The sequence below is a fragment of the Maylandia zebra genome, linkage group LG10 (assembly GCF_041146795.1).
Source record: "Maylandia zebra isolate NMK-2024a linkage group LG10, Mzebra_GT3a, whole genome shotgun sequence".
In the NCBI taxonomy this organism is placed as follows: domain Eukaryota; kingdom Metazoa; phylum Chordata; class Actinopteri; order Cichliformes; family Cichlidae; genus Maylandia; species Maylandia zebra.
Window position 1 is genome coordinate 19,858,397 of NC_135176.1, and position 23,391 is coordinate 19,881,787.

The 23,391-nt window shown below is 41.2% G+C and overlaps 1 protein-coding gene across 3 annotated transcripts in view; it reads left to right on the forward strand.

Annotated features, from left to right (window-relative positions):
* The window catches only part of crebrf (creb3 regulatory factor), a 34,472-nt gene extending 12,188 nt beyond the window's left edge, over positions 1 to 22,284 (forward strand). For all 3 annotated transcript variants that reach the window (XM_014407827.4, XM_014407824.4, XM_014407825.4), the window contains exons 4-10: positions 1,572 to 1,747; positions 3,902 to 5,058; positions 5,526 to 5,723; positions 7,177 to 7,366; positions 7,585 to 7,658; positions 7,974 to 8,093; positions 11,724 to 22,284. In XM_014407827.4, the coding sequence (XP_014263313.3) occupies positions 1,572 to 1,747; positions 3,902 to 5,058; positions 5,526 to 5,723; positions 7,177 to 7,366; positions 7,585 to 7,658; positions 7,974 to 8,093; positions 11,724 to 11,842 (2,034 nt within the window). In that variant the 3' untranslated portion in view covers positions 11,843 to 22,284. The remainder of the gene's footprint in view (positions 1 to 1,571; positions 1,748 to 3,901; positions 5,059 to 5,525; positions 5,724 to 7,176; positions 7,367 to 7,584; positions 7,659 to 7,973; positions 8,094 to 11,723) is intronic.
* The last annotated feature ends 1,107 nt before the right edge of the window (positions 22,285 to 23,391 follow it).

Here is a 23,391-nt window from a genome sequence, read left to right on the forward strand (position 1 = left end):
AACAGAAAAACAGGCAGGATATCATTTGGGATGAAACAGAAGGCACTTTGGTTTTCTGGGATGCTTCCGTAGAATGAAGCTATCATTTATGTGATAGATAATACCTGTCAAACCATCTGCTGCAATGGCAAAAGGACTTCTTCGCCAAGATTCACAATTGAAAATATTGAGGTCGGACGTGATTCCTCACCATTTACAGGGATTATTTCAGTAATGGTGAGAAATCCTGAGGTTTATAGAAACGTTTAATGAATGCTGCCGTGGACTCGGCTTAACTTCCAGACTGGCGTTTATCAAAGCAGAGACTCGTGTCTAATTGTTTAGAAACTGTCTGACATTTGCCAGGCTCACAGGCAGGTGATATGAAGCACCGCTCATGTTGTCAGCTGCAGGTGTCTGCCTTAATTTACTGTCCTCTGTAGACTAAACAATAGTGATTGACTGCCTCACTCTCAATTTCTTTCACCCTAGTAACCCATTAATGAGATGATGGTGTGCAGGATGACCTTCCATCTCCTTTAGTTAGTTTGTTTATCATTTGGTGTGACACCCATTTATTATTAAAGCAGCACTAGTTAGTCAGGGTGCAGAGTTTTCTAAGCTATTCAGCACAGTGGGGTGTTTTTTCTTCTTTTCTTTAACAAGAGTATTGGAAATCCTGTCTGGGGCTGCGTCAGCATCTTCTGCCCTTTTATGCAATCCCAGACTGATTTCACAATATTGACATCAGAGCTCTGTGGGGGTTGTACCATCTGTTGCAGGGCTCCCTGATCTTGGTCCTTTCATGCAGGTTCTTTATGGCTTTTGCTGTTTGGGACCGCTGTGTAGTGAATTTCCAGACAGTCAAACACCTGGTTGCTGGCATTATGTGGTGGCTTGTTATCATAAATGTCTTTTATGAAAGTTAACTAAATCATTCAATAATGAAATCTAAGCTAAGTAGAATTTCATACAACATCACCTACCCTACCACCTGCCTTGATCAGCTCTCTGTCTCTTTAAACACTTTGGAGGACTTTAAAGGTCTTTTTTTTAAACTCAACAAAGCATTTAATTGTTACAAAATCTCACACAAGGTCTAATCATCAGATAAAATGAAACGGTGGCACTTCATGTCCAATAGGTCAGCATGACTTCAATGTGAAATCTTCACTAGTCGGTGCCCTTGACTCAGTAACAGAAGAGGAGATTGTGGGAATATTTCACATTCAGTTAGATAGTGAAATGATGACACTGCATGGCTGAAGTTTAGGAGGAAGGTGGTTGGTGGTTTGATCTCTGGCTGCTCCAGTCTGCATGCCAAAGTATCCTTAGGCAAGATACTGAACCTCAATTTGTTCTCCGATGCTTTCATTGGAGTGTAAATGCATGACTGTTGGAAAAGCATTTAGGTAGAAAAAGGTGCTCATATGAATAAGGCATGTTGTATGAAGCACTTTGATTAGAGTAGGACCAGTCCATTTACCATGATCCTTTGTGTCTGGGACAAGGACACGCACTCTAACTTTACAGATCATCCTATCCTATAACAGCTGCATGGAGGTAATTCTTTAATTTGCTGCTCTCTTCAGGACAGAGACATGAGCCACCAGCAGAGCCCCTGTGGGGACAGCATTGTGGGGGTCGGGGATGGAGGCAAGGAGGTTGAGGGTTGCGTGGACCAGCTAATGGGTCTGGGTGAATGTGAGACAGTCTGCAGCAGCTCGGCGTTCGAACAGTGGGACTCCTACTGGGAAGACCTCACCAGGTACTTATGATTTATTCATGTGTTGCAGCTTTTTTTTTTTTTTTTAGGCCATGTTAAACAACAACAACAACAAGTAACTGACACACAAAACTTTGACCTCTTAAACTCTGTGAAGCTGGTTTGGTTTGTAAATGAATAACTAGCAGATACTTTATATAGTGCTTTTCAAAGAGTCACAAAGTGCTTTACAAAATCCAATACAGAGCATACAAAGCCAGGCTTAAAAGCAGCAGAAAAATGGAGCAAATCACTGACTCTAAGAAAGAAGCGAAAACGAGAAGCCTTTAGCAACAGTTGAAAATGCATAGGTCACATATCACATGTGTCAACTTGAATATTGAAATCATACAGAAACACATCCAGTGTTTGATCAACAAAGTCCCGTAAAGTTGACTTGGTGGGTTTTTGTGTGTGTGATAGTTTCTTATAAATTATGTAATTTTAAATTTTTCTGTCTTTGCTTTGAATCACGTGGGTTAGCTGACGGAGCAGAAAGTGTTGAACTATTATGAGATGCATTAACATGTTGTTGATCTGGTTTATTTTTCATGTCATTTGCTGCTATTAAGATAGGTAGGCTTCCTGTATTTTTTTAAACTAACATTTAAAATCTGAAACTCACAGTTATGCTGTATTTTTAAACTATTATTTAGATATTTCACCATCATCTTACTGTGGTCACGCCAGGTTTGTAGTATGAGGAGGCTGTAGTGGGCCCCTGCTTTTTATAAGCTTGCGATTGATGATACGACTGATTTTAAGTTAAATCTGGTTTTAGTTAAATCTGTTGTTACGTCTTTCAATGAGCCTCATGAGAAAGGTCAGAAGGCTTTGAAGGTTTGTACAGAAGTAGAACAGTAATTGTGAAGGCCTGTCCTTTTGGTCTCAAATAGACGCAGCAGATGAGAATTTGAAGCAGAGAGTCGGTTAGCCGGGAGGCAGGAAGTGGTTTAAGAGGCCTGTAAACAACAAAGTAGCTGGCTGCCGCAGTCTCCTGGGGTCTCAGGTGATGCTCCGTCTGTCCTGCAGCTACCCTGATGTTTTGCTGCCAGAGTAGCTTGTGTACTCCCCTCCCCAATGTTGAGTGCAAACTGAGGGCAGACTACTGTCTCTGAAAAACAAAGTCCATTAAAACCGGGGTGGAATAGTGCTGGTTGTTGCAGGGTTTGAAAAATCTGCTGCATACAGACTTAGGTTTGGGTTGTGCCGAAGTGGAACAGAGGAAACTGCTGTATCTTTTTTTCCTAATGTGCAAACCATACTTTCCAGCTTTGACTAAGAATGTGTGTTTCGGCAACTTCAGATTAATTTTGTTATATTGTTGTGCTCTGGTGCACCAAAATAACGTTTGGTGCTTGCTGGTCTTACCAAACTATAGTTTTCTTCACCGCACTGAAAGTGCTGAGAGAGCCTCAGAGCTTCCTGTTTATATCTTGTGGCATGAAGAGGCTTCACTGTTATCACTGGTTTCTCACTGAAGTTACAAACTTTAAACTAAGTTAAAAGTAAAGTTGAAAAAGAAAGTTGAACAGTTACAGATTTTCTCTGAAATGTTCCAGCTTGGAAAAATGCATTTGTCTCAAGCTTTGCAAAGATAAAAGTGAAAGTGGAAGAGTCACGCTGTGCTGTGCTGTTTAACTGCTATATGACTGGACCATTGCCATCATGTGACAGGCTGCCATTGCAGTTCTAAGTAGAGACAAGTGCACTTCCACATTTAGCATCCCCTCTGTGGGGAAAACAGGTTTTCACTGCAAGTTGCAGTAAATGAATATTTCCATTACTGGTTTTGCTGAACATTTCCAATATTTCCCTTCAGTCAGTTACTCATCTTCAAGTTTCATATATAACAGCAGAGCATGAATGTTTAGCATGCTGAAATAGTGTTTTAGTAGTTTTTCATGAATAATAACTTGTAAATTCTAGTTTTTCTCTGATGATCATGTTGGTCGGCTGATTATTGTATTTGCAGGGTCATTTGCATGATAAAAATGTGCATCAACAAGCTAGTATTCTAAAGATTTAACAAGCTTAGGTTATTCAAATGTAGACAAAAATAGGAAACAGCTGCAATGCAAAGATGTAATGAAGATACTATGACAAGAAGGCGAAGGTTTCCACTGTTGCTAGTCTGTGTCTCTCTGTATTTCACAGATACACACGGCTGGCCAGCTGTGATATCTGGGGCACCAAAGAGGTGGACTTCCTGGGATTGGATGACTTCTCCAGTCCTTACCAGGACGAGGAGGTGATTGGTCGAACTCCGACGCTGGCTCAGCTCAACAGTGAGGACTCACAGCCTGTGGGTGAGACGCTCTACCCTCCCGCTGACCTGAGCTTGCCCCAGACTCAGTCATCCCAGCTTCCCTGTCACAGTAAGACTCTCCTGGTCCCCGGCCAAGGATCAGGCCCTGGCTCTGTTCAACCTTCACCAAGCTCCACATCCTCTTCCCGTCCTTCGCGCAGCCTTCTCCCGGACTTTCCTGAAGGCTCCCAAAGAGCAACCAGACCTGTTCCTTCCAGCACTGAGACTATGGCTAAGACTCAGAGCCACCTCAGTCTCACCCAGGACCATGGTCATGCTCAAATAAAGCCCATGGTGCGTGGAACCAAAATGGGAGCCCCAACTTCCTACAGCTCTGACTTTGTACGCAAGGCTAAAGTCCGTGTCAGTGCTGTACATAAGACCCAAGCGGACATGCCTCCCCAGACGGATTTTGAGAGGTCAGATCCCATTCTACCTCTCTCCCAGCCTCGAGTTGAGAAAGCCTCTACTTCAGCAAGTGCCGCCTTAGTGGGACTACCTGGTGCTGCCGCCGCCAGCTGTTCAGGTGGCCTGGCGAGCTTTGAAAGGAGAGTAGAGGGGACAGCGAGGAGAGAGATGCCTGTAGGCAGGTCTGCCACTGTGCCTCAGCTGGTTGAGGCGAGCCAGGCTCTGGAGACCAGCACCTCTGGGCTGGTGATCAGCGATGGTGTTTGCAGCGGGGCTGGCAGTCTTTTGGTTGTTGAGGGTACGGAGAAGACCAAGGAAGAGGAGCACAACTACTCTCTCTTCATGACCCGCAGCAGACTGGGCAGCAGAGGCCACCCGCAGACAGAGGAAGAGGATGAGGAGGATGAGGAGGATGAGGAAGAGGCAGAGGCAGAGGAAGAGGAAGGAGATGGGTTGGAGCTAGAAGACGAAGACCACGATGAGGGTTTTGGCAGTGAGCATGAGCTGTCTGAGAATGAAGAGGAGGAAGAAGAGGAGGACGACGAAGACTACGAAGCAGACAAGGACGATGACATGAGTGACGCCTTCTCTGAGCCAGGTAGCTACTCTCTATTTAAAATAGTTAAAGTGATTTTTATTACCTTTATTTTACCAGGTTGTCTGATTGAGATTACAATTTCTTTTAAAAGAGAGACCTGATCAAGATAGGAGCTGTACAACCCAAAACATTGAAAAAACTCTACACGTACAACATAAAATATAAATCCACAACAATTACCCATAACAAAAAGCATTAAAAAATTAAGTGGCTAAGAGTGAGGTCAAGTAATTTGGACATGTGAAAAGGCATGTGTGGTCCCATTTTCAGTAACTATAATCTCATTGAACGTATAAAAAAAATATGATACATTGCTACATTACAAGCAGATGATTACAGTATTGTGTTACTTGGTATTTGGTGTCACCACAATACTGAATACACAATACATTTTTTTCTTTGTCTCTGTCTCTGTTGCATTAATTTCCTCCCCTTCCTTCTGTGTCTCTCTCTTCTGCCTCCGTCAGGCTGTGACATGGAGCTGATGGAGGACATTAAAGGGCTCACAGCAGGAGTCTCCAGCCGAAAGAGAGGAAAGCGCCGCTACTTCTGGGAGTACAGCGAGCAGCTCACCCCCTCCAAACAGGAACGCATGCTCAAGCCGTCCGAGTGGGACAGACACACGCTGCCTAGCAACCTGTACCAGAAGAACGGGCCTCTCCACGGTACTCACACATGCACAACTATATGCGCATGCAGGCATTATTAAAGTCTCGCTTTGAGCTTCAGTTTTATATGGAATTAAATAATCTTTTGCATTTAAGTGTTTCCGACATTTTATTTTACATGCCCAATATCGGCATAAAAATGATCGTATACGGCTTTTAGTGGATAATGCAGAGTGATCAGAGACAGGCTGGTTGGATCGGTTGGATTTTCCACAGCAGCAGCTGTGCACAGCATGTTGCAGTCATGCTACAGTTTGAGTAATCACACTGGAGTTATTAAATAAATTAAAGATGTATATTTTATTTCACACATTAAAGGACTCCTCTGTTTGCAGCAATGCAGCAAACTATTTGTCTTGTATCCATATTCTTATTTATTCAGTGTTGTAAAGGGAGTTCTTTAAGTTGAATAAAATGACTCATGTTGGATTTTGATCATCATAGTTTCAGGCTTTTAAAAGTTAGGTCATTGTCAAAAAGTTGCTGTTTGATGATTAATAATTAGGTTATTAATGCATCCCCACACCTGTCAGACCCACTGCAGGTTACCAGCTGTTGGTGCGTAGAAAATCTTTATTTAAAACTAGGGCTGTGCTATATGACCAAAATCTCATATCCCGACATCTATCGTCCCGATTACGATATAAATCACAAAAATTTAACATTTTCTGTAAATTATGTGAATCTCAGGCAGCTCCACTTGCGTGAAGTGTTTCCAGCAGGGCGTCGTGTACCTGTAGTCGAATGTTTTAACCGATGCATGAAACGATACATTTTTAGACATAAGTTGTAATGGCTGCCGTTTTCTTTGTGAGTATTTATTACACGGCGTGCTGCAGGGAAAAGCCTGTTCTAACGTTTGACTCTAAGGTTTATTTTTTAGCACCTGGCGGCTCTTTTTTACTTCTCATCCGTAAACACTCTGCATACTCTTTCGCGTGATTCAGTTTATTTTGAAAAGTCTCAACAGGATCTTGAGCTTTATTGTGAAAGGTTTATGTAGAAAATAAACAAGCGGACATGCAATGGTTTTACCGTCGTTGTTGCTAACGACAACGCATAAAAGCAGGCGCTTGTCCGTCCGTAGTGTGGTTATATAAAATATAAGAGAAAGAGAGAACTTTAAGAAATTAATATAGCCACTACAGTGACCATCAAAACGATGAAAAAATATTGCCGTAAACAGTTTATTTTGCGACACCACGAAACAAACGATAGCGTAAAATGAAACGATAGACGTTTTTATATCGTCATCCGATATATATTGTTATATCGAACAGCCCTATTTAAAACCAGATCAAGCAATTTAAAAAAACAGAGGTACACTTGCAGTTGGCTGGTTAATTTGAAGTACCATGTGCACAACTAGTGTTTGTTCATGTTTTCGAGAACTGAAACATATAAAATGCGATTGATGTCTAACTCCTTTGTTTTGATGATCTTTACAAAGGAAAATACATGCTGAAGAAGTCTCGCCGCACAGATGTGGAAGACCTGACTCCCAATCCACGCAAGCTGCTGCAGATCGGCACAGAGCTTCGTAAACTGAACAAGGTGATCAGCGACTTGACTCCTGTGAGCGAGCTACCACTGACTGCACGGCCACGCTCTCGCAAGGAGAAAAACAAGCTGGCCTCCAGGTAAACCACGCATTCATGTGTTCGCTGTGTACACATGACAGCTGGAGAACAGCCATATGTAAAGTCCTGATGACTGCAACAGTATTATTTTCAAAAGGCTTTACCCTCTCGAGCCTGATTGTAATAAAGATGCTGATTTGAAAATAACCTTTGTTTCTCAGTGAGATCCTCTTTCCTCCTATTGATTAGAAACTCTTCTTTCTGTCTGTGTGTTTCAGAGCTTGCCGTTTAAAAAAGAAAGCCCAATATGAAGCAAATAAAGTGAAGCTCTGGGGACTCAGCACAGAGTACGGTACGTTGGCTCTGACGCTACATGATCTAAATCTTTACTAGAAACAACATCTGCATGTATTTTTTCTTGCACTGTTGGCAGTTCAACGGAAACTTAATAGACAATGATGACAGTGACTGTTATGACATTTTACTTTTTTCTTTTTTTTTCTTTTCTTTGTCAGATTAGAAATAAGATCATGATTGATAAGAATAACTAAATAACTGCTCATACTTGTCACCAATTTTAAAAAGAATTGTTACAGTGTCTAACCAGAAGACAAAAGCACAGAATTTTTTGTGAATAATCTGTGGTCAAACTGGTGTTTTCCTGCAGACCGGCTGTTGTTTGTGATCAACGCCATCAAAGAGGAGATAGTGGAGCGAGTGGAGGACTCTTCTCCGCGTCCAACCAACATGTCTGACACTCTGGAGAGACTCATAAAGGAGACACTTGGTGAGAATCGAAAAGAAACACAAGTTAAGCCCGTATTATGCTTTCTGGGGTTTTATCACTTTATTTTAGTGTTGAAGCTTTTTCTTTATACATGCAGATGTTCTGCATATTCACAAAGCCCAAAATCCATGTCAACAGGAGTTTTTATCTTCAGTGTGCCTCAATTGCTTGAAACAACTCGTGAGTCGTGAGGGAAAAGATCCCTGGCTGAAAGTAACATTTAGACAGCATCTGAACACATACAGTGTCTCACAAAAGTGTGAGTACACCCCTCACATTTGTGTAAATATTTTATTGTTTCTTTTCATGGGACATCATTGAAGATATGACGCTTTGATACAATGTAAAGTAGTCAGTGTACAGCTTGTGTAACAGTGTAAATTAGCTGTCACCTCTAAATAACTCAGCATACAGCAATTTATGTCTAAACCGCTGGCAACAACAGTGAGTACACCCCTAAGTGAAAATGTCCAAACTGTTCCCAAAATGCCAATGTTTTGTGTGGACAGCATTATTTTCCAACACTGCCTTATTTTCCATCACTATAGAGCTTCACAGGGTGCCACTGGGATCCTCTTCCACTCCTCCATAATGACATCATGGAGACACATTTTGCTCCTCCACCTTCCATTTGAGGATGCCCCACAGATGCTCAATAGGGTTTAAGTCTGATGACATGCTTGGCCAGTCAAGTACCTTTACCCTCAGTTTATTTATCAAGGCACTGATCTTTTTGGAGGTGTGTTTGGGGTTGTTATCTTGTTGGAATACTTTCCTGTGGCCCAGTTTCTGAAGGGAGGGGATCATGCTCTTCTTGAGTATGTCACAGTACATGCTGGAATTCATGGTTCCCTCAATTAACTGTAGTTTCCCTGTGCCAGCAGCACTCATGCAGCCCCAAATAGCGACGTCCCACCACCATGCACCATCATGCACCATCATGCAAGGCAAGACACACTTGTCTTTGTACTCCTCACCTGGCTTCCGCCACACACCACTGACATCATCTGAAACAAATAAGTTTATCTTGGTCTCATCAGACCACAGGTAATCCCCCCTTAGTCTGCTTGTCTTCAGCAAACTGTTTGGAGACTTTCTTGTGCATTATCTTTAGAAGAGGCTTCCTTCTGGAATGATAGCCATTTGATGCACCTCCAACCTCTGCAGCAATGCTGGCAACATCTATTTTCAAATGACAGCCTCTGGATATGACACGAGCACGTGCACTCAAGTTCTTTGGTCAACCATGGCGAGGTTTGTTCTGAGTGGAACCTCTCCTGTGAAACTGCTGCATGGTCTTGGCCACCGTGCTGCAGCTCAGTTTCAGGGTGTTGGCAATATTCTTATAGCTAGGCCGTCTTTATATAGAATAACAATTCTTTTTTTCAGATCCTCAGAGAATTCTTTGTCGTGATGTGCCATGTTAAACCTCCAGTGACCAGTACGAGAGAGTGCGAGAGCAATTCAACACACCTGTTCCCCATTTGAACCTGAGACCTTGTAAAAGTAACGTCTCACGTGACACCAGGAAGGGAAATGGCAAATTGGACACAATTTGGACATTTTCACTTAGGGGTGTACTCACTTTTGTTGCCAGCGGTTTAGGCAATAATGGCTGTGTGTGAGTTATTTAGAGGTGACAGCAAATTTACACTTTTGTTCAAGCCGCACACTGACTAGTATCTTCAATGTTGTCCCATTAAAAGATTTGACAAAATATTTACAAAAATGTGAGGGGTGTACTCATGTTTGTGAGATACTGTCCAAATGCAAGCACTGCACTAAGCTACATCTTTGCTATCATAATGACCGCACAGCTGAAACGGTCACCAGACATCATCAACAACACAAATATAAAATCTTTTTGTTTTTTGAGTCGGGGACAGTGCAGGAGCAGGACGGCCGCCATCTTGAGCGGCCGAATATTTCTATTCAGGACTCTTTGTCTCTGGTTACAGTTAGTAACCGACACTCTCTCTTGCCTCTTTTGCTGGGCTAGCTGACCAATCTGATCAGGCTGGGTTTTATTAGCATGTGGAGACTTAACTCTTTACCCCATAAAGACAACATATCATTGCCTCCTCTTAATAACATGTTTTACACCTCAGTATGTATTAATAAACACGTGGTTTGATGACAATTAGAATAGTTTCTGGGGTTTTACAAGAGTAGCTGCCGAGGCAGAGTCATTTTGTTCTGTAAGGAGGCCTGAAATATAACAGAAACCTTTCAAGTGAGAAAAGAGAAACAAGGGTTATTGCTTGTAAGCTCTCAAGGCGTAAAGAGTTAAAGATACATTTTTAACTTTTAGTACAGCTACAGCGATTTTCAAGGTTAGAAAAACGAATGTTCTTTGAATATTAAACCATGTAAAACCTAAAATGCAGGACCCCAAATGAAATCGTGGACCTCTAAGTTAGCATAATATGGTCTTTTTACAGTTGACTGGCCACCAATCAATGAGATACTGTAGTTTACGGTGACTGTGAACGATGACTAAGAATAACTTAAAAAACATTTTAAAGACCATCAGAATTAAATTCATTGCAAAACTATCAAATATATTTGATAATGAATAATTGATGTAATCAATGATGTATCAAAGTGATAACCACAATAAATAGGCAGATGCATTGATTATATTTATCACCATATTCAGTCAGCTATAACCTTCACAATTAGATAAGCTGAGTACAAGCATACAGCAAAATTGGAAGCACCGCTGAGCTTGGTGTATACAGACAAACATAAACATCCATCCATCCATCTTCATCCGCTTATCCGAGGTCGGGTCGCGGGGGTAGCAGCCTAAGCAAAGAGGTCCAGACCTCCCTCTCCCCAGCCACCTCCTCCAGCTTGTCCGGGGGAATACCAAGGCGTTCCCAGGCCAGCCGAGAGATATAATCTCTCCAGCGTGTCCTGGGTCTGCCCCGGGGCCTCCTCCCGGTGGGACATGCCTGGAACACCTCGCCCAGGAGGCGCCCAGGGGGCATCCTTGCCAGATGCCCGAACCACCTCAGCTGGCTCCTTTCGATGTGGAGCAGCAGCTGCTCTACTCTAAGCCCCTCCCGGATGGCCGAACTTCTCACCCTATCTCTAAGGGAGAGGCCAGCCACCCTTCGGAGGAAGCTCATTTCCGCCGCTTGTATCCGCGATCTCGTTCTTTCGGTCACTACCCACAGCTCGTGGCAATAGGTGAGGGTAGGGACGTAGATCGACCGGTAAATTGAGAGCTTCGCTTTTACACTCAGCTCCCTCTTCACCACGACGGACCGGTGCAGCGTCCGCATTACTGCAGCCGCAGCCCCAATCCGTCTGTCGATCTCCAGCTCCCTTCTCCCATCACTCGCGAACAAGACCCCGAGATACTTGAACTCCTCCACTTGGGGCATAAACAGTCCTCCAATTAAATAAAAGAGTAATAAAGATGCTTTCTACGCAATGAAAAATAAAATCAATAAATAATAATAAATTAATAATCCTAATGATAGCAGCTTTAATGGCTCAGGTAGGCAGTGAAATTGATCGATACAGTAGACGTATTTTAGTTCAGTTGAAAGTAAAAGTTAACTTTACTTTTAGTATTTAGTATAAACATGTTCTAATGTATCTTTGTATCTGTGTGTGCAGTGCCATCACCTGTTGCTGGGCAGACTTCAGACTTCGTCAACAAGATCTTGGAGAACACAGGACGCGGCGATCCCACTGGCGGACTGGTCGGCCTGCGAGTCCCCACCTCCAAAATCTAGACAGGCCGCCTTCCACTGAGAGCAGTGGACTCAGTATTATGATCGTGCTGTCCTGTTGTAACTATGCTCCCCTCTGCATGCCCCTACAACCCAGACTTTCATGCACATTGTTAGTCACACAAACACACATACCACTTCCTGTGTGTAGGTATGTGTGCTTGTTTTTGCCATGTCATCTGTATGGCATACACCCTAGCTTTCTGGCTCTGCGCACTGCGTGCAGAATCAGCGCATCACAGTTCTCCCAACTCATTGTGAACGTCCGTTGGGGGGGAAAAGCGCCTCTAAAAGCAAGTGATGGTTAGGTGTATAGCTAATAGCACGTCCTAAATCCACTGGTGATGATTAGATGTGTTTAACATAGCATTGTGTAGGGTTGTTTCTGTTGGAGGCTGAGACAAACAGCCGCATGAGCGTAACCACTGGAATACTTTCACACGTTTGTTTGAGGTTGTAGTGACAAAGGACGAATTTACATGAAAAAAGTTCCAGTTATCATTTCTCAGAAGACTTTCACCTCACAGGGCAACAAAAGTGGACTTGAGGTTGTCAAATGAACCCAATCGAGTAAAGCACCTTGATGAAAATGGCCTTGTAAGCTGCAGTGGAAAAAGCGGCTTGTTCCGAGGCGTTACGGGGTGGCAAGAAATATTTTGTATTGAAGGCCTAAATATGTTCATGCCATCCCTGCGAAACAATAAAGCTGAGAGTTATCATTAGAGCTTTTATTAAGCGAGAGGCGTCCTGCTGGTTTGAAGCTCGTGTCAGGCAGGAGGAAGCTTAACGGCTCATAGTTGACCATGTGAAGAGGAAGCGCATGTAGCATGGTGCTTTTTGGCCTTTGTGCTGGTTATAACTGGACTGCGTGGAACAGACCAGTGTGGGATCAGACAGAAAGTGAGGAAGATGATGATGGTGGTGCTGTTGGCGGCGATAGAGATGACATAAACAGTGATCCATCTCCTCCAGGAAACTGTAAATAACTGTGTCTCCCAGCGAACGGCACCGGCTTCCCTTTTTTGTACAGTAGAGATGACCAGGCAGTTTGGTGTGTTCATACTAGTGTTTGATCAGAGTTCTATTCATTGTGCCTTGTGTATGTATGTGTATGTGTATGTGTATGTGTGTGTGTGTGTGTGTGTGTGTGTGTGTGTGTGTGTGTGTGTGTGTGTGTGTGTGTGTGTGTGCGCGTCTCCGTAAGAGTGAGTGAGTGTGAGCGGGGCTGAACGAGGAGAGGTGATCGGCCAGAACTCCCAGCCTAGGAAAGGACTACTTATAGCGAGTGCGATGAGGGACACGCTGGTGGAGTTTGTTGTGTCTTTCAGCTGTTTCGAAGATATTCTGAATGTACATAAACAAATGGAAGCTCTTGTCGCGTGATGCCACAGAGTCTGTGTATATAGGAGGGCTCTGCAATAGATTACTTTTGGTTTTTGGTACTTTCGTCTTTGGGGATTTTGGGGGGGGGTTTAAGGATGACAGATATTTTTCTTTTAGAGTTACAAAAAAATATTTGCACACTATCTTTTGATTATGTTTTGTACCAAAGACACATGCAACGAAATGGCGACCAGCCAGTTAAAGTAAGGTTTTGCACAGCTTACCTGACGCCGTATTGAATGTAAGATTTGTGGGAGGGTCAGGGACTTCATAGAACTGTGAAATTAGCTTGGGTCCAATTCTGTACAGAAAAGGAACATTCATTTGCTTCTTCTTATTATTATTATTATTTTTTGAATCTAAAATTGAACCCCTCTGTTGGCTTCTCCAGTAGATTTATTGCTTAAGGAAGCCCTTCATTCCTGAACTGATTCCTCCCTCCACCTGCTCATTGTGTTAATGGCGCTAGCTAGGATGAATACCAAGAGTGCTACTAGATAAGCTATGTTACAATTTTCTTTTCTTCTTCTTCTTTTTTTTTGCTTGTTAAAATTTCTCAAACAGTAACCAAAATCTTGTGTTCCTGTATCACTTGTTTGATTTCTGTATGTAGATGAGGTCTATAGACAAATATATTAACTGAATATTGTACATAGAAACATTAATGATATATCTATGAATGGTGAAACGCCACTTTTCATGACAATTGATTCATTTTTAAGCATGACACATTTCTAAAGCCTATCCTTGCTTTGAGAAAGTTAGAGTACAACAAAAAACCCAACAGAAAAACCAAAAAAACATGCTCTTGTTATATTTTTGTATTTTAGCTGCCTGCTAGATTTCCCGTTGGTTTGGGAGTGTTTGTTGGTCACAGGTGGAGGTGTTTGGCTGATGGTTTGATCTATAAGCTCCACCCTTTCTGTTATTCTTAGCTGGCTGATTTGAAATACAGAGAATCAAGACAGGATTTATATAAAACACAATGCCGCGAAGTGCTGGTCTACTTTGAGGGGTCTGTGAGGGGGAACGTTGAAGTGGCGCTGTCGGCGGTTCTAGCGTGAGAGCAGATAAGGAGCGAGATACAGTGTTGTGTCAGATGGTGTAAGAAAGCCAGAGCCATCTGAGTGTGGCTGATCTGGATTCAGCGCTGTCGTTTAGATTTTCATGCATACAGCAGCGTGCAAAAGTCTCGGCGCAGATGATCTAACTGATCTAAACAAACAAAAAAAAGACGAGCAATGTAAAGAACTCTAATCATGCAAATTAATAATCTACATATAATACTCGGAATCAGTGTAACAACAATTTTAAAAAAAATCTGGTTGACACTCATTTTTACTCCAAGCGGCATCATTACTGCCACCCACTTTGCTGAGGAAATTCAGCCCTAATAAGAAAGAAAATACACTTATCAGGCTACAGCTTCACCTTTTGGTGTCATTTTGATATAAGAGGAAAATAAAAAGATAATCATTCCATCTTTAACTTTATGCCTTTTCATATTAGTCCGCTATACAGAGTAAAACTTGCCCAGACTTTTGCATGCTGTTGTATTCTGTCTTGAAGCATGAATTGTGTATTTTCCTGAGATGGTCATCGCTGCCTCTGACCTTGCTTTGCTGAATTGAATCTCCATTAGTCATATCCTTCCTGACTGGTCACAGACATAAAGAATAACTTTGGTTACCAGTTACGGTAAAGTCCTTTAAGGAGATGCTACCTATTCTGGGAATGTTTCACAATTCAAGCAGAATTGATTTATTTGGAGGTCATATTAAAACGAGAAAAATGTGAATTTGACAAAGCTGAATTCAGACTGGCGTGACGTGAGTCTGCTGATGATAAAGTTTGTGTTGTGTGACTGAATAACAGCTAGTGCTACACACACACACACACATATAGATTTTTTTACTGTTTTCCGTTCCGTCTAAAAAGGGAGAAATGGTGCTTTTTCTGAAACTAGAATGACGAGTATCCATGATTCATATTTGATTCTTAGACTAGTTGTAGCCTAATGACTTGCTCTCCCCTTACCGTCCATAGCTATTTTCTTAGTAGTGATTCAGTTTTGTAAATAAACTATAAGTTAATATGTATCTTCTAAATGTTAAATATATGTATAGAATACTCTATCTTATATGTTTAAAAAAACCGAAAGCACTTTGTCCAAAAAAGAAAAAAAAAAACAAAAACAAAAAGAAAAGAAAAGAAAAGAAAAGAAAAGCATTTTTTTCTCTTCCATTTGCTGCTAAATGGCCTGGCGTGAATGCTGCAAGTGTACTTGACGACTACTTGCTTGGATAGGTCTATTGCCTGACTCTGCTAGGTCTGTAAACTAGCGAGGGGCAGGTGTACGACCTGACGAGGGTTAGATCTGCACATTTCTGGAGCCATGACATGATATGAGCGCACAAGAGCGTACCATTGCATGGCTTTGGGAAGCCCAGTGTCTTGACAGGATAGGTCTATTTCCTGGTCAGGGACCGAGTGAAAGTATGTTTGTGGTCTTAAAAGAAAACAAAAATTATTAAAAAAAAACCTTAAAAAAAAAAAACAAGAGGGTTTTGATTCCAGGGCCCCTACGTTGATCTTGATGCTGACCCCCTTGGCGTCACGATTCATTTGCCTTCAGTAGAGGTTTCCTATGGAAAAACTGATTCTGCTTTGGCTTCCTCTTCAGGGTGATGTACAGTGTAGACACATTTCTTCAGAGAGCTATATTGTTATCATTTGTAAACTGATTTCTACTTGTGACTTATTGAGGAGGAGGGTTTAGCCTGGGGCGGCCAGGAAGAGCTTGTTTGAAAGACGTTGCTCCCGGCCGCCTTGGGGGAAGTTACTATATCACTGTACTGTATGGCAAGCCAATTACAAATGGAGACTCAATCCGGACACTTATTGCCTTCTTAAATAACTTTTCACACACAAACAAAAATAACAACATGGCAGACAAAGTCGGCTGCCCAGAGTGGGGGGGGGCCTAACATTGTTCTGCCGATATGGTAAACAACAACAACAACAAATCAATTCAGCCTGACTGGCTCAAAACAACCTTGACTAAAGTAGCAGACGTGATGAAATGTATCTGAAAGAAAATGACTCCAAAGGTTTGAACTGCTTTGGAAGCGATGCTTTCGGGTATAATTTCATCCAGGTCTGGCAAGGGGTCAGCAGTGGTTGAAGGGCCGCTGGTTGACGGCCGGCTGACAAGAGAAGCGTGCGTGTGTTTTGCTGTCGATCACAAGGCTGGTTACAAGAAAGAGTCCTCACAGGTTTTTACATTTAACAGAATAGGCGCAAGCTGTGCAACTTTACATTCAAACCAGGAGACTCTGTGGCATTTTAACAGTTAAGGAAATGAGTGAAAATCCACGCCAGTAAAACTATTCCTTTTATTCTTTTCTGTTTTTTTTTAAATTTTTATTTCTGATTACATAAATCCTATACAGTCAAATATTAAGCTAATAGAGTGTGTAACTTTGTGCTACTCTTGTCCAATAAAAGCTACGTGGATCCATAAAGCTCTTCTTCAGCAAATCAGGGTAATATCGTTCTTCTATCTGACATATGTGATGACATATATAAAAATCAAAAGAAAGTATATTTATGTATTCCAATTATTGTCGCCATTCTTTACTCTGTACAAAATATTGTGCGTACTGTATGTGTGTGAGAGAGAGTGTGTGTGCGTTATGAATCGTTAATGTCAATCACTATGGTGCAATGCTCTATAAAAGTTAAAAGCAAAGGCCAACAGACTTGTTACAAAAAAACTCACAAAATGTCACCGTTTTGTCCAAATTTGGTCTTCTTGCAAACACAATCTGCAGCATCTTCCTCTCTGAATGGTTTCCACTCTGATTTCCAGTCGTGATCCAGCTGGGGTTTGTCACATGGTGCTGATTACGTCTCGTTGTCCCGAGAAATGCTACGAGGATTTATAAAAAAAACAAAAAAAAAAGGCACCCGTATTCAGATGTGTTTACAGAAAACACTCCGTGTGACCATTTCATTCAGTGTAACTATGATCAGATCAGACTTCCGCCCAGATCACTTTCACTGACTCACTGTTGGACCAATCAGAGGAAGAGTTGTACTGTTTCTTGTTTAAAACAACAACACCGCTTCTGTGCTATCGACTTGTATGATCGTTATTGTTAAGCGTACCAATACTTCTTTTGTAAAAGCCAGTCTCACGGATTTGATACCACCGCTCAAAGCCACAGAGGTTCTGTTAAAGATCACGTGGATGTAGCTTCATTCAGAAAGAGCAGTTTTGAATGAGTGCAATTAAGTGCATAGAAGTGCTCTTGAGATGATTTTTAATAGGGTAATGCTTTGTTTTACAGTGTGTAATAATTTCCAAAAAAATGTCCAGTTTCCTCCAGTACAGCTTTGTGTAATTTGGTGCTAATTCAGGAGAAAGTATTGAAATCATAAACTTCCAGTTATATTATTGGAGTCCAGCATGTCAGCTCAATGTGACATTTATCTATAGCCAGAATTATAAACAGTGATTATTTACTTGGACTAATCAGTTTGTCTACATGTAAACTCTTTTTTTTAGGTTTTGCTTCGTGCTCATCGTCTCGGTTTATTGGCTGCAGTAGATGGCTGTCTGCTGCAGCCAACAACCGGTAGAGACCAAAACAGAGCTACAAGGACAGTCATGTGACCAGTTTTTCTTTGTTTTTTTAAAAAAAAAGATCTTATTGTTCCCCTTTATTGGTACCAAAGTACATATGGTAATTGTTTCCAGGAAGCTTCTTACCCTGTAAAATAGACATTACCATAAAAAATCATTACAGGAATAAAAATGTTAAATGACCTAACCTCGGACTAGCTGTGCTGTCAGGTCTAAGAGTCTGGCTTTGAGGGTTTTTTTGTGTTTTGTTTTTTGGCATTTCAAATGTATATCCTGTCTTGTTTGAACCCTTGTTGCTTGTACAAACAAAACAAAAACATGTACTACTACCCTCCACATTTTCCCCTAAAATGAGAACGCAGCTGTCTCTGCATGGCGATTCCCTGCATAGCGCTGAGAGAATCAAGTCTGTGAGTTCCTCGCAGATCGGGAAGAATTCAGGAAAGGGTGTTCATTGTCACAAAGTTGTTGCATGGCTTTTTGGGCTCTCTGTACGCTCTGTTGTATGATTTCATACTTGCTGCTATTGAATGAGCACAAAGAGACATCAGATTTTGGTTTAGGGTGTCCATACCACAGTTACAGTATATTTATACCACACATACCTGTTGGGGTTTTTCTTTTGTTTGGTTGGGTTTTTTTTGTCCCCCCAATCTTTCTTTTTTCCCTCCCTGTGGCAGTTAAAAGACCAACAGCATTACTCACCTTGCACTTGGTTTGTACACTTAGAAGGAAAAAAAATATTTTGAATATGATGCCTGCTGAACCAGGTGCCTTAATCAGTTATATGAGAACACAAATCTGCACCTTCTGTCAGTCTGGAGGGGGTTTCCCTACAGAAACCAGGGACTGGGTTTCCCAAAACCTAAACTTGAAGTTCAATAATGAAATGAAAACCTCATCTGAAACCTAAATCAGTGCATTTTATACAATAGTCAACCTAAGAGGCAGATGAGAGCCGTTAGTCATGTCTCGATCGTAGAATAGCCTTGCTGAAGAAGAGCAGAAAAGACAACCTGTAAATTGAATTGTTTTGGGAAACCTGGTTCTGTTTTGAACTCTTTCTCTGCCCACTATGCCACGTTATCGTGTATTCTGCATTGGCTGCTGCTGCTATCACCGCTGGTGTGTCCGCGTAGAGAAGAGCAAACGTCCACTGTGTCTGAGACAGAGGGAGACTTGGGCCTGCTTTTTACCTAGACAATTAAAATGCATTCTTCTTCTTCTAAGGTTTCGACACGGAGCACTCTGTTGCTACCTTTTGAGACCTTGTCGAGACAGGAAAAAAAAAAAAAGATCCCAAATAAACGCGAACTTTCCATTTCTTAACTTTGCTATAATGAAGTGCCAGACCCTCCTTGAAGTCAGTGTTGGCACTGAGTCGCAGGTTGCGAATGAAGCGACAAACTGAGCATGGAGGTACACTGTGGTGCTAATCTGTCAGTGGCTGGGTGCTAACATGGCTGTGTTAAATAGCTGTATTAGCCATATTATTCCTTCTGTTGATGACTCTGGTCAGTCTTGTGTTTCTGACTTCTGACCTGCTGTATGCTGATATAGCGAGGTATATAATTCTGCTGCTGCTGCTTTGCTGATGAATGTAGACTAGTCTTCCTCAGCAGGATCATACAGACAGACGAGCGTTTGGCAGAGCTTTTCCTGTTGTCTCAACAGAGGGAGACTCTTTGTCATCAGGATCCAGAAAGATCATGAATGTTGTATCTTTTAATGGCTGCTGTCCTGCTTGTGTGTTTCAATCTTTTTTTTTTTATTATCAATATGGTTTGATATTTATGCTCTGACTCTATCAAATGTTGCACTTTTTTTCCCTAAATTATATTTTATTGTCATTTTCTCTGATCCCAGTGTTCTTGCCATTTCTTTATTTATTTGTTCGGTCCTTTAATTTAACAATGCAAGGAGACAGTGATTGGAGCTAGACTTTAAAGCTTTCCACTAAAGCAGTCTTTACCACAAGTCAGAGACTTGTCATGAGATTCACAGATCTTAATCAAAGTCACAATGAAACTAGAAACTGTTCATACAAAAATTATATATATTTATTTTTTTGACAAAGATCCAATTAGTATAGAAGAGAATTGGGACCACTGGAAACAATCTTCAAGTTTTGACTGGGGAAAAAAAGAAGAAGAAAAAAATCAAAATCATGAGCAAAAAGTCTGGAAAAAAAACTGGGAAGTATATCTTAATTTTTTCCCTCAACCTATTCTGTAAATAGCTTTTATGTACACACCTGTAATAGCATCTAGAGATGTAAATGTCACTAACTAATGCTCAGTTAGATTTAAATAAACTGAGCTCACCTATCACAAATTGGAAAATAGACACTTTAACATAACGATTACAAACTTAAAAAAAGTCAAATGTGAATCTAACTAAAATTAAGGAATTGTCCTATATTAGTTATTACTTACAAATATTTACTCTTTTTGTGCAAATAGAGTTATGATTGGTGTGACTGAGCTTCATGAGATATTCTCTGCTGACATGTACCCAGACATCCTCTTGCATAATAGTCTAATAATGACTCCCTCCATTAAAGGAGCATTGCAACCATTTTTAAGTTGTAGATGATTTGTTTTCTTACTATAACTTGGCTGAGAAGTTTGATGTCACTGCAGCCAGCAGCCAGTTAGCACAAATACTGGAAACAGGAGACAAAGTAGGGCAGTTCTGCCAGTACTTTATAGTCACAAATGCACGTTTGTTTTTTTAGGTGATATAGATATATATGGGGACTCTCTTTTGGCCAGGCAACCAAAAGAGACTTCAGATGTTTGCTGTGATTAGAGATGGAGACTGAAAATGAAACTTTAAGCAGATTTAAGACTGAAGGTGGTCTAAGGAGATAAAAATAATTCATTATTTTCTAAGTAAACCGGTCCAAGTCAGACTACAGTTTCATTGTGAGTTTGAATTATCGCTGTCTGTGGGGCCCATGAAGCGGAAGTTTAATAAGTCCTGAGAAAAGCTCGGTGGGTCACCAGACTGAACCTTGCCTTTAGGTGACTCTTTGGTCATGACTCTGGGCTGAGGTTCAGGTGCTCCACCGCCACGGAGCTGAGGTCAGGAGTTGGCTTGCTTGCGGTCTCTAACTTTTGGTGGGGAAAATTTAGTTTTAAGGAAGTAAAACTTTACCACTGCGCCAGAGATGTTTTGCCCCTTCTAGGTGCTTTTTTAATTTTAATTTTTATCAGAGGGGCTTTGGTTCGCAGTTGTCTTGTCAGGGAACCCCTGAGATTAGCCAGGGGCCACTAAAGGCTGGTGGGCAGAGACCCCTCACCTTCCCCTTTGCAATGAATGATGGGGAAGGGTTAATCTCCTCTTCCAGCAGACTGATTCAAGCAAACAACCACCCACACTTAATAATAATAATAAAAAAGAAAACCCCTCTTTCTATTTCTACATACGTCCAACTCATCATCCAAACACTGCAATGATTTACATCTCCTTCCAGACTTGCCAAAATGCATGAAGCAAGAGACATTTACCGAAAAAAGACGGCATCTGTTTGGTTACTATTCTCTCTTTATAAATTTTAATAATGACAGACAGACGGAGGATTATAATAGGAAATCCATACAAGTCCAAACATGTAGCGGATGTGGAAGGTATCGGCCATACTGAGCTCCACAGCTACATGCCATTGTTACGATGCTTCTGGTCTTGTATGGTATTTGACTCGATCAACAGCATGGGATCTTTCTGTAGTTAGTCCTGTGTGTGTTCCTCTCCCCAGTCTCAGTAGGAGGGCTGTACTTCATTGCTAAGTGCTCTATAATAGATCTCTTGGTGATTATAATTTCATAAAGAAGCAAAACCTGCAGAAAAAGTGTATCCTGCTGAAACTAACTTGATCCTCTCTTTAGCAATGACATCTATATTTGTAGTTCACATATATGCCTGTTCAAATACAATATCTTGACAGTTGCTATATTTATGTTGTGTAATAAATGTTGTGCTGGGTTTATACTTTTGTTTTGACTAACTTTTTGTTTAACGTTGTATTTTTATTTTTTATTTTTTCTCTTCTTGGAGGCACAGTGGGTGGCTTTATGCACAGGAATGGAAAAGTAAAAGACCTTTATTTTATTATTATTATTTTTTGGTTTGTACTGTAACAGCCCGATTCTCTTTCAGAGCTTCTGACAGTTTTTGTCTCTGGCTGCTCGACATTCTGCAGACACCTGCCCTGAATCTCTGTTGTGTAATTGTGCCTCTCTCTTTATTTTCTGTTCTTCTTCTTCTCCTTCTTCTTCTTCTTCTTTTTTTTTTAATCGTTTTTCTCTGTTGTATCAACCAGGAGTTGGTACCACAGCTCTGCTTGTAACCATGTTTGTCTGATTATGTTTATTGATTTTAATATCAAAACAATAAAACCATTAGCACCCCAGTCTGAATCTTGTTTATTTAACTGACCGAGTGTGTGTGTGAGTTTTCCAACCTGATTTTTATAAATGATTTTTGAATTTTTCGTCGCTTAAAAATGTATTTTAAGCAAATGAGTTCATAAAGAGTTCAACAAGATATGCAGGAGAGCATTCCTGAGTACACAACAGATCCAATATTACAGCAGCAGAAGACCACACCAAGACTACAATCAGCATGGGCTCACTAAAATTGCAGCATAAGTATTTGGTGCAATCAGCATGAAAGCATGGATCCACCCTGCCTTATATCAACAGTGGCGGTGCTGTAATGTTGTAGGGGATACTTTCTTGGTACGCTATGGGCCCCTTTGTGCAAACTGAGCATCATTTAAATACTACAGCCCACCTGAGTATTATTGTGAGCATGTCTATCCCTTTACGATAGCTGCTCAAAACTCAGATCATCTCAAACTGGTTTCTTGAACACGACAGTGAGTTCACTATTCTCAAACCTGCAGCAACTGTGTGACGCTGTCATGTCAGTATGGACCCAAATGTCTGAGGAATGTTTCCAGCACAATCTATATATAAATAAAACGGGATCATTCAAGCGAAGTGAAACTTAAGATCTTCACCAGTGTTTCTGGTTGATTTTTGAGTAATGCCATATTATCTCCTCCACAAGTAGTGCCTGTGAAATGGAGAGATGCCTTTATCCAGCCAAAGAGAACCACTGATAGGAACACTTCTGCTGATGGCTCTAAATTTATTTTTACCACCAGCAAATGTCATTGGGAGACTGCAACTGAAAGCAGACAGCTGCTTCTACTACATACATAATTTCCTTGATTCTTTTTTAAAAAATACTTTAATATAATTTGATGCCCTACATGTACACCGCAGTGGTGTGTGGGATGGCGTCTCTCCCCCTCCCAACCTTTTCATAATGAAAGAAAATGTTTCCCAAAGCAACAATGTGGCTCACTGATGTGTTTATTAGGTTTGGACACATTCAGAAAAGGGCTGCATCTAAACAGGAAGTGCTTATGATTAAGTTCTATTCATGGTTTTATTGTCTTTTGTATATAACAGTATGGAAAAAGACCACATTAAAATAGCTCTTCCACTCT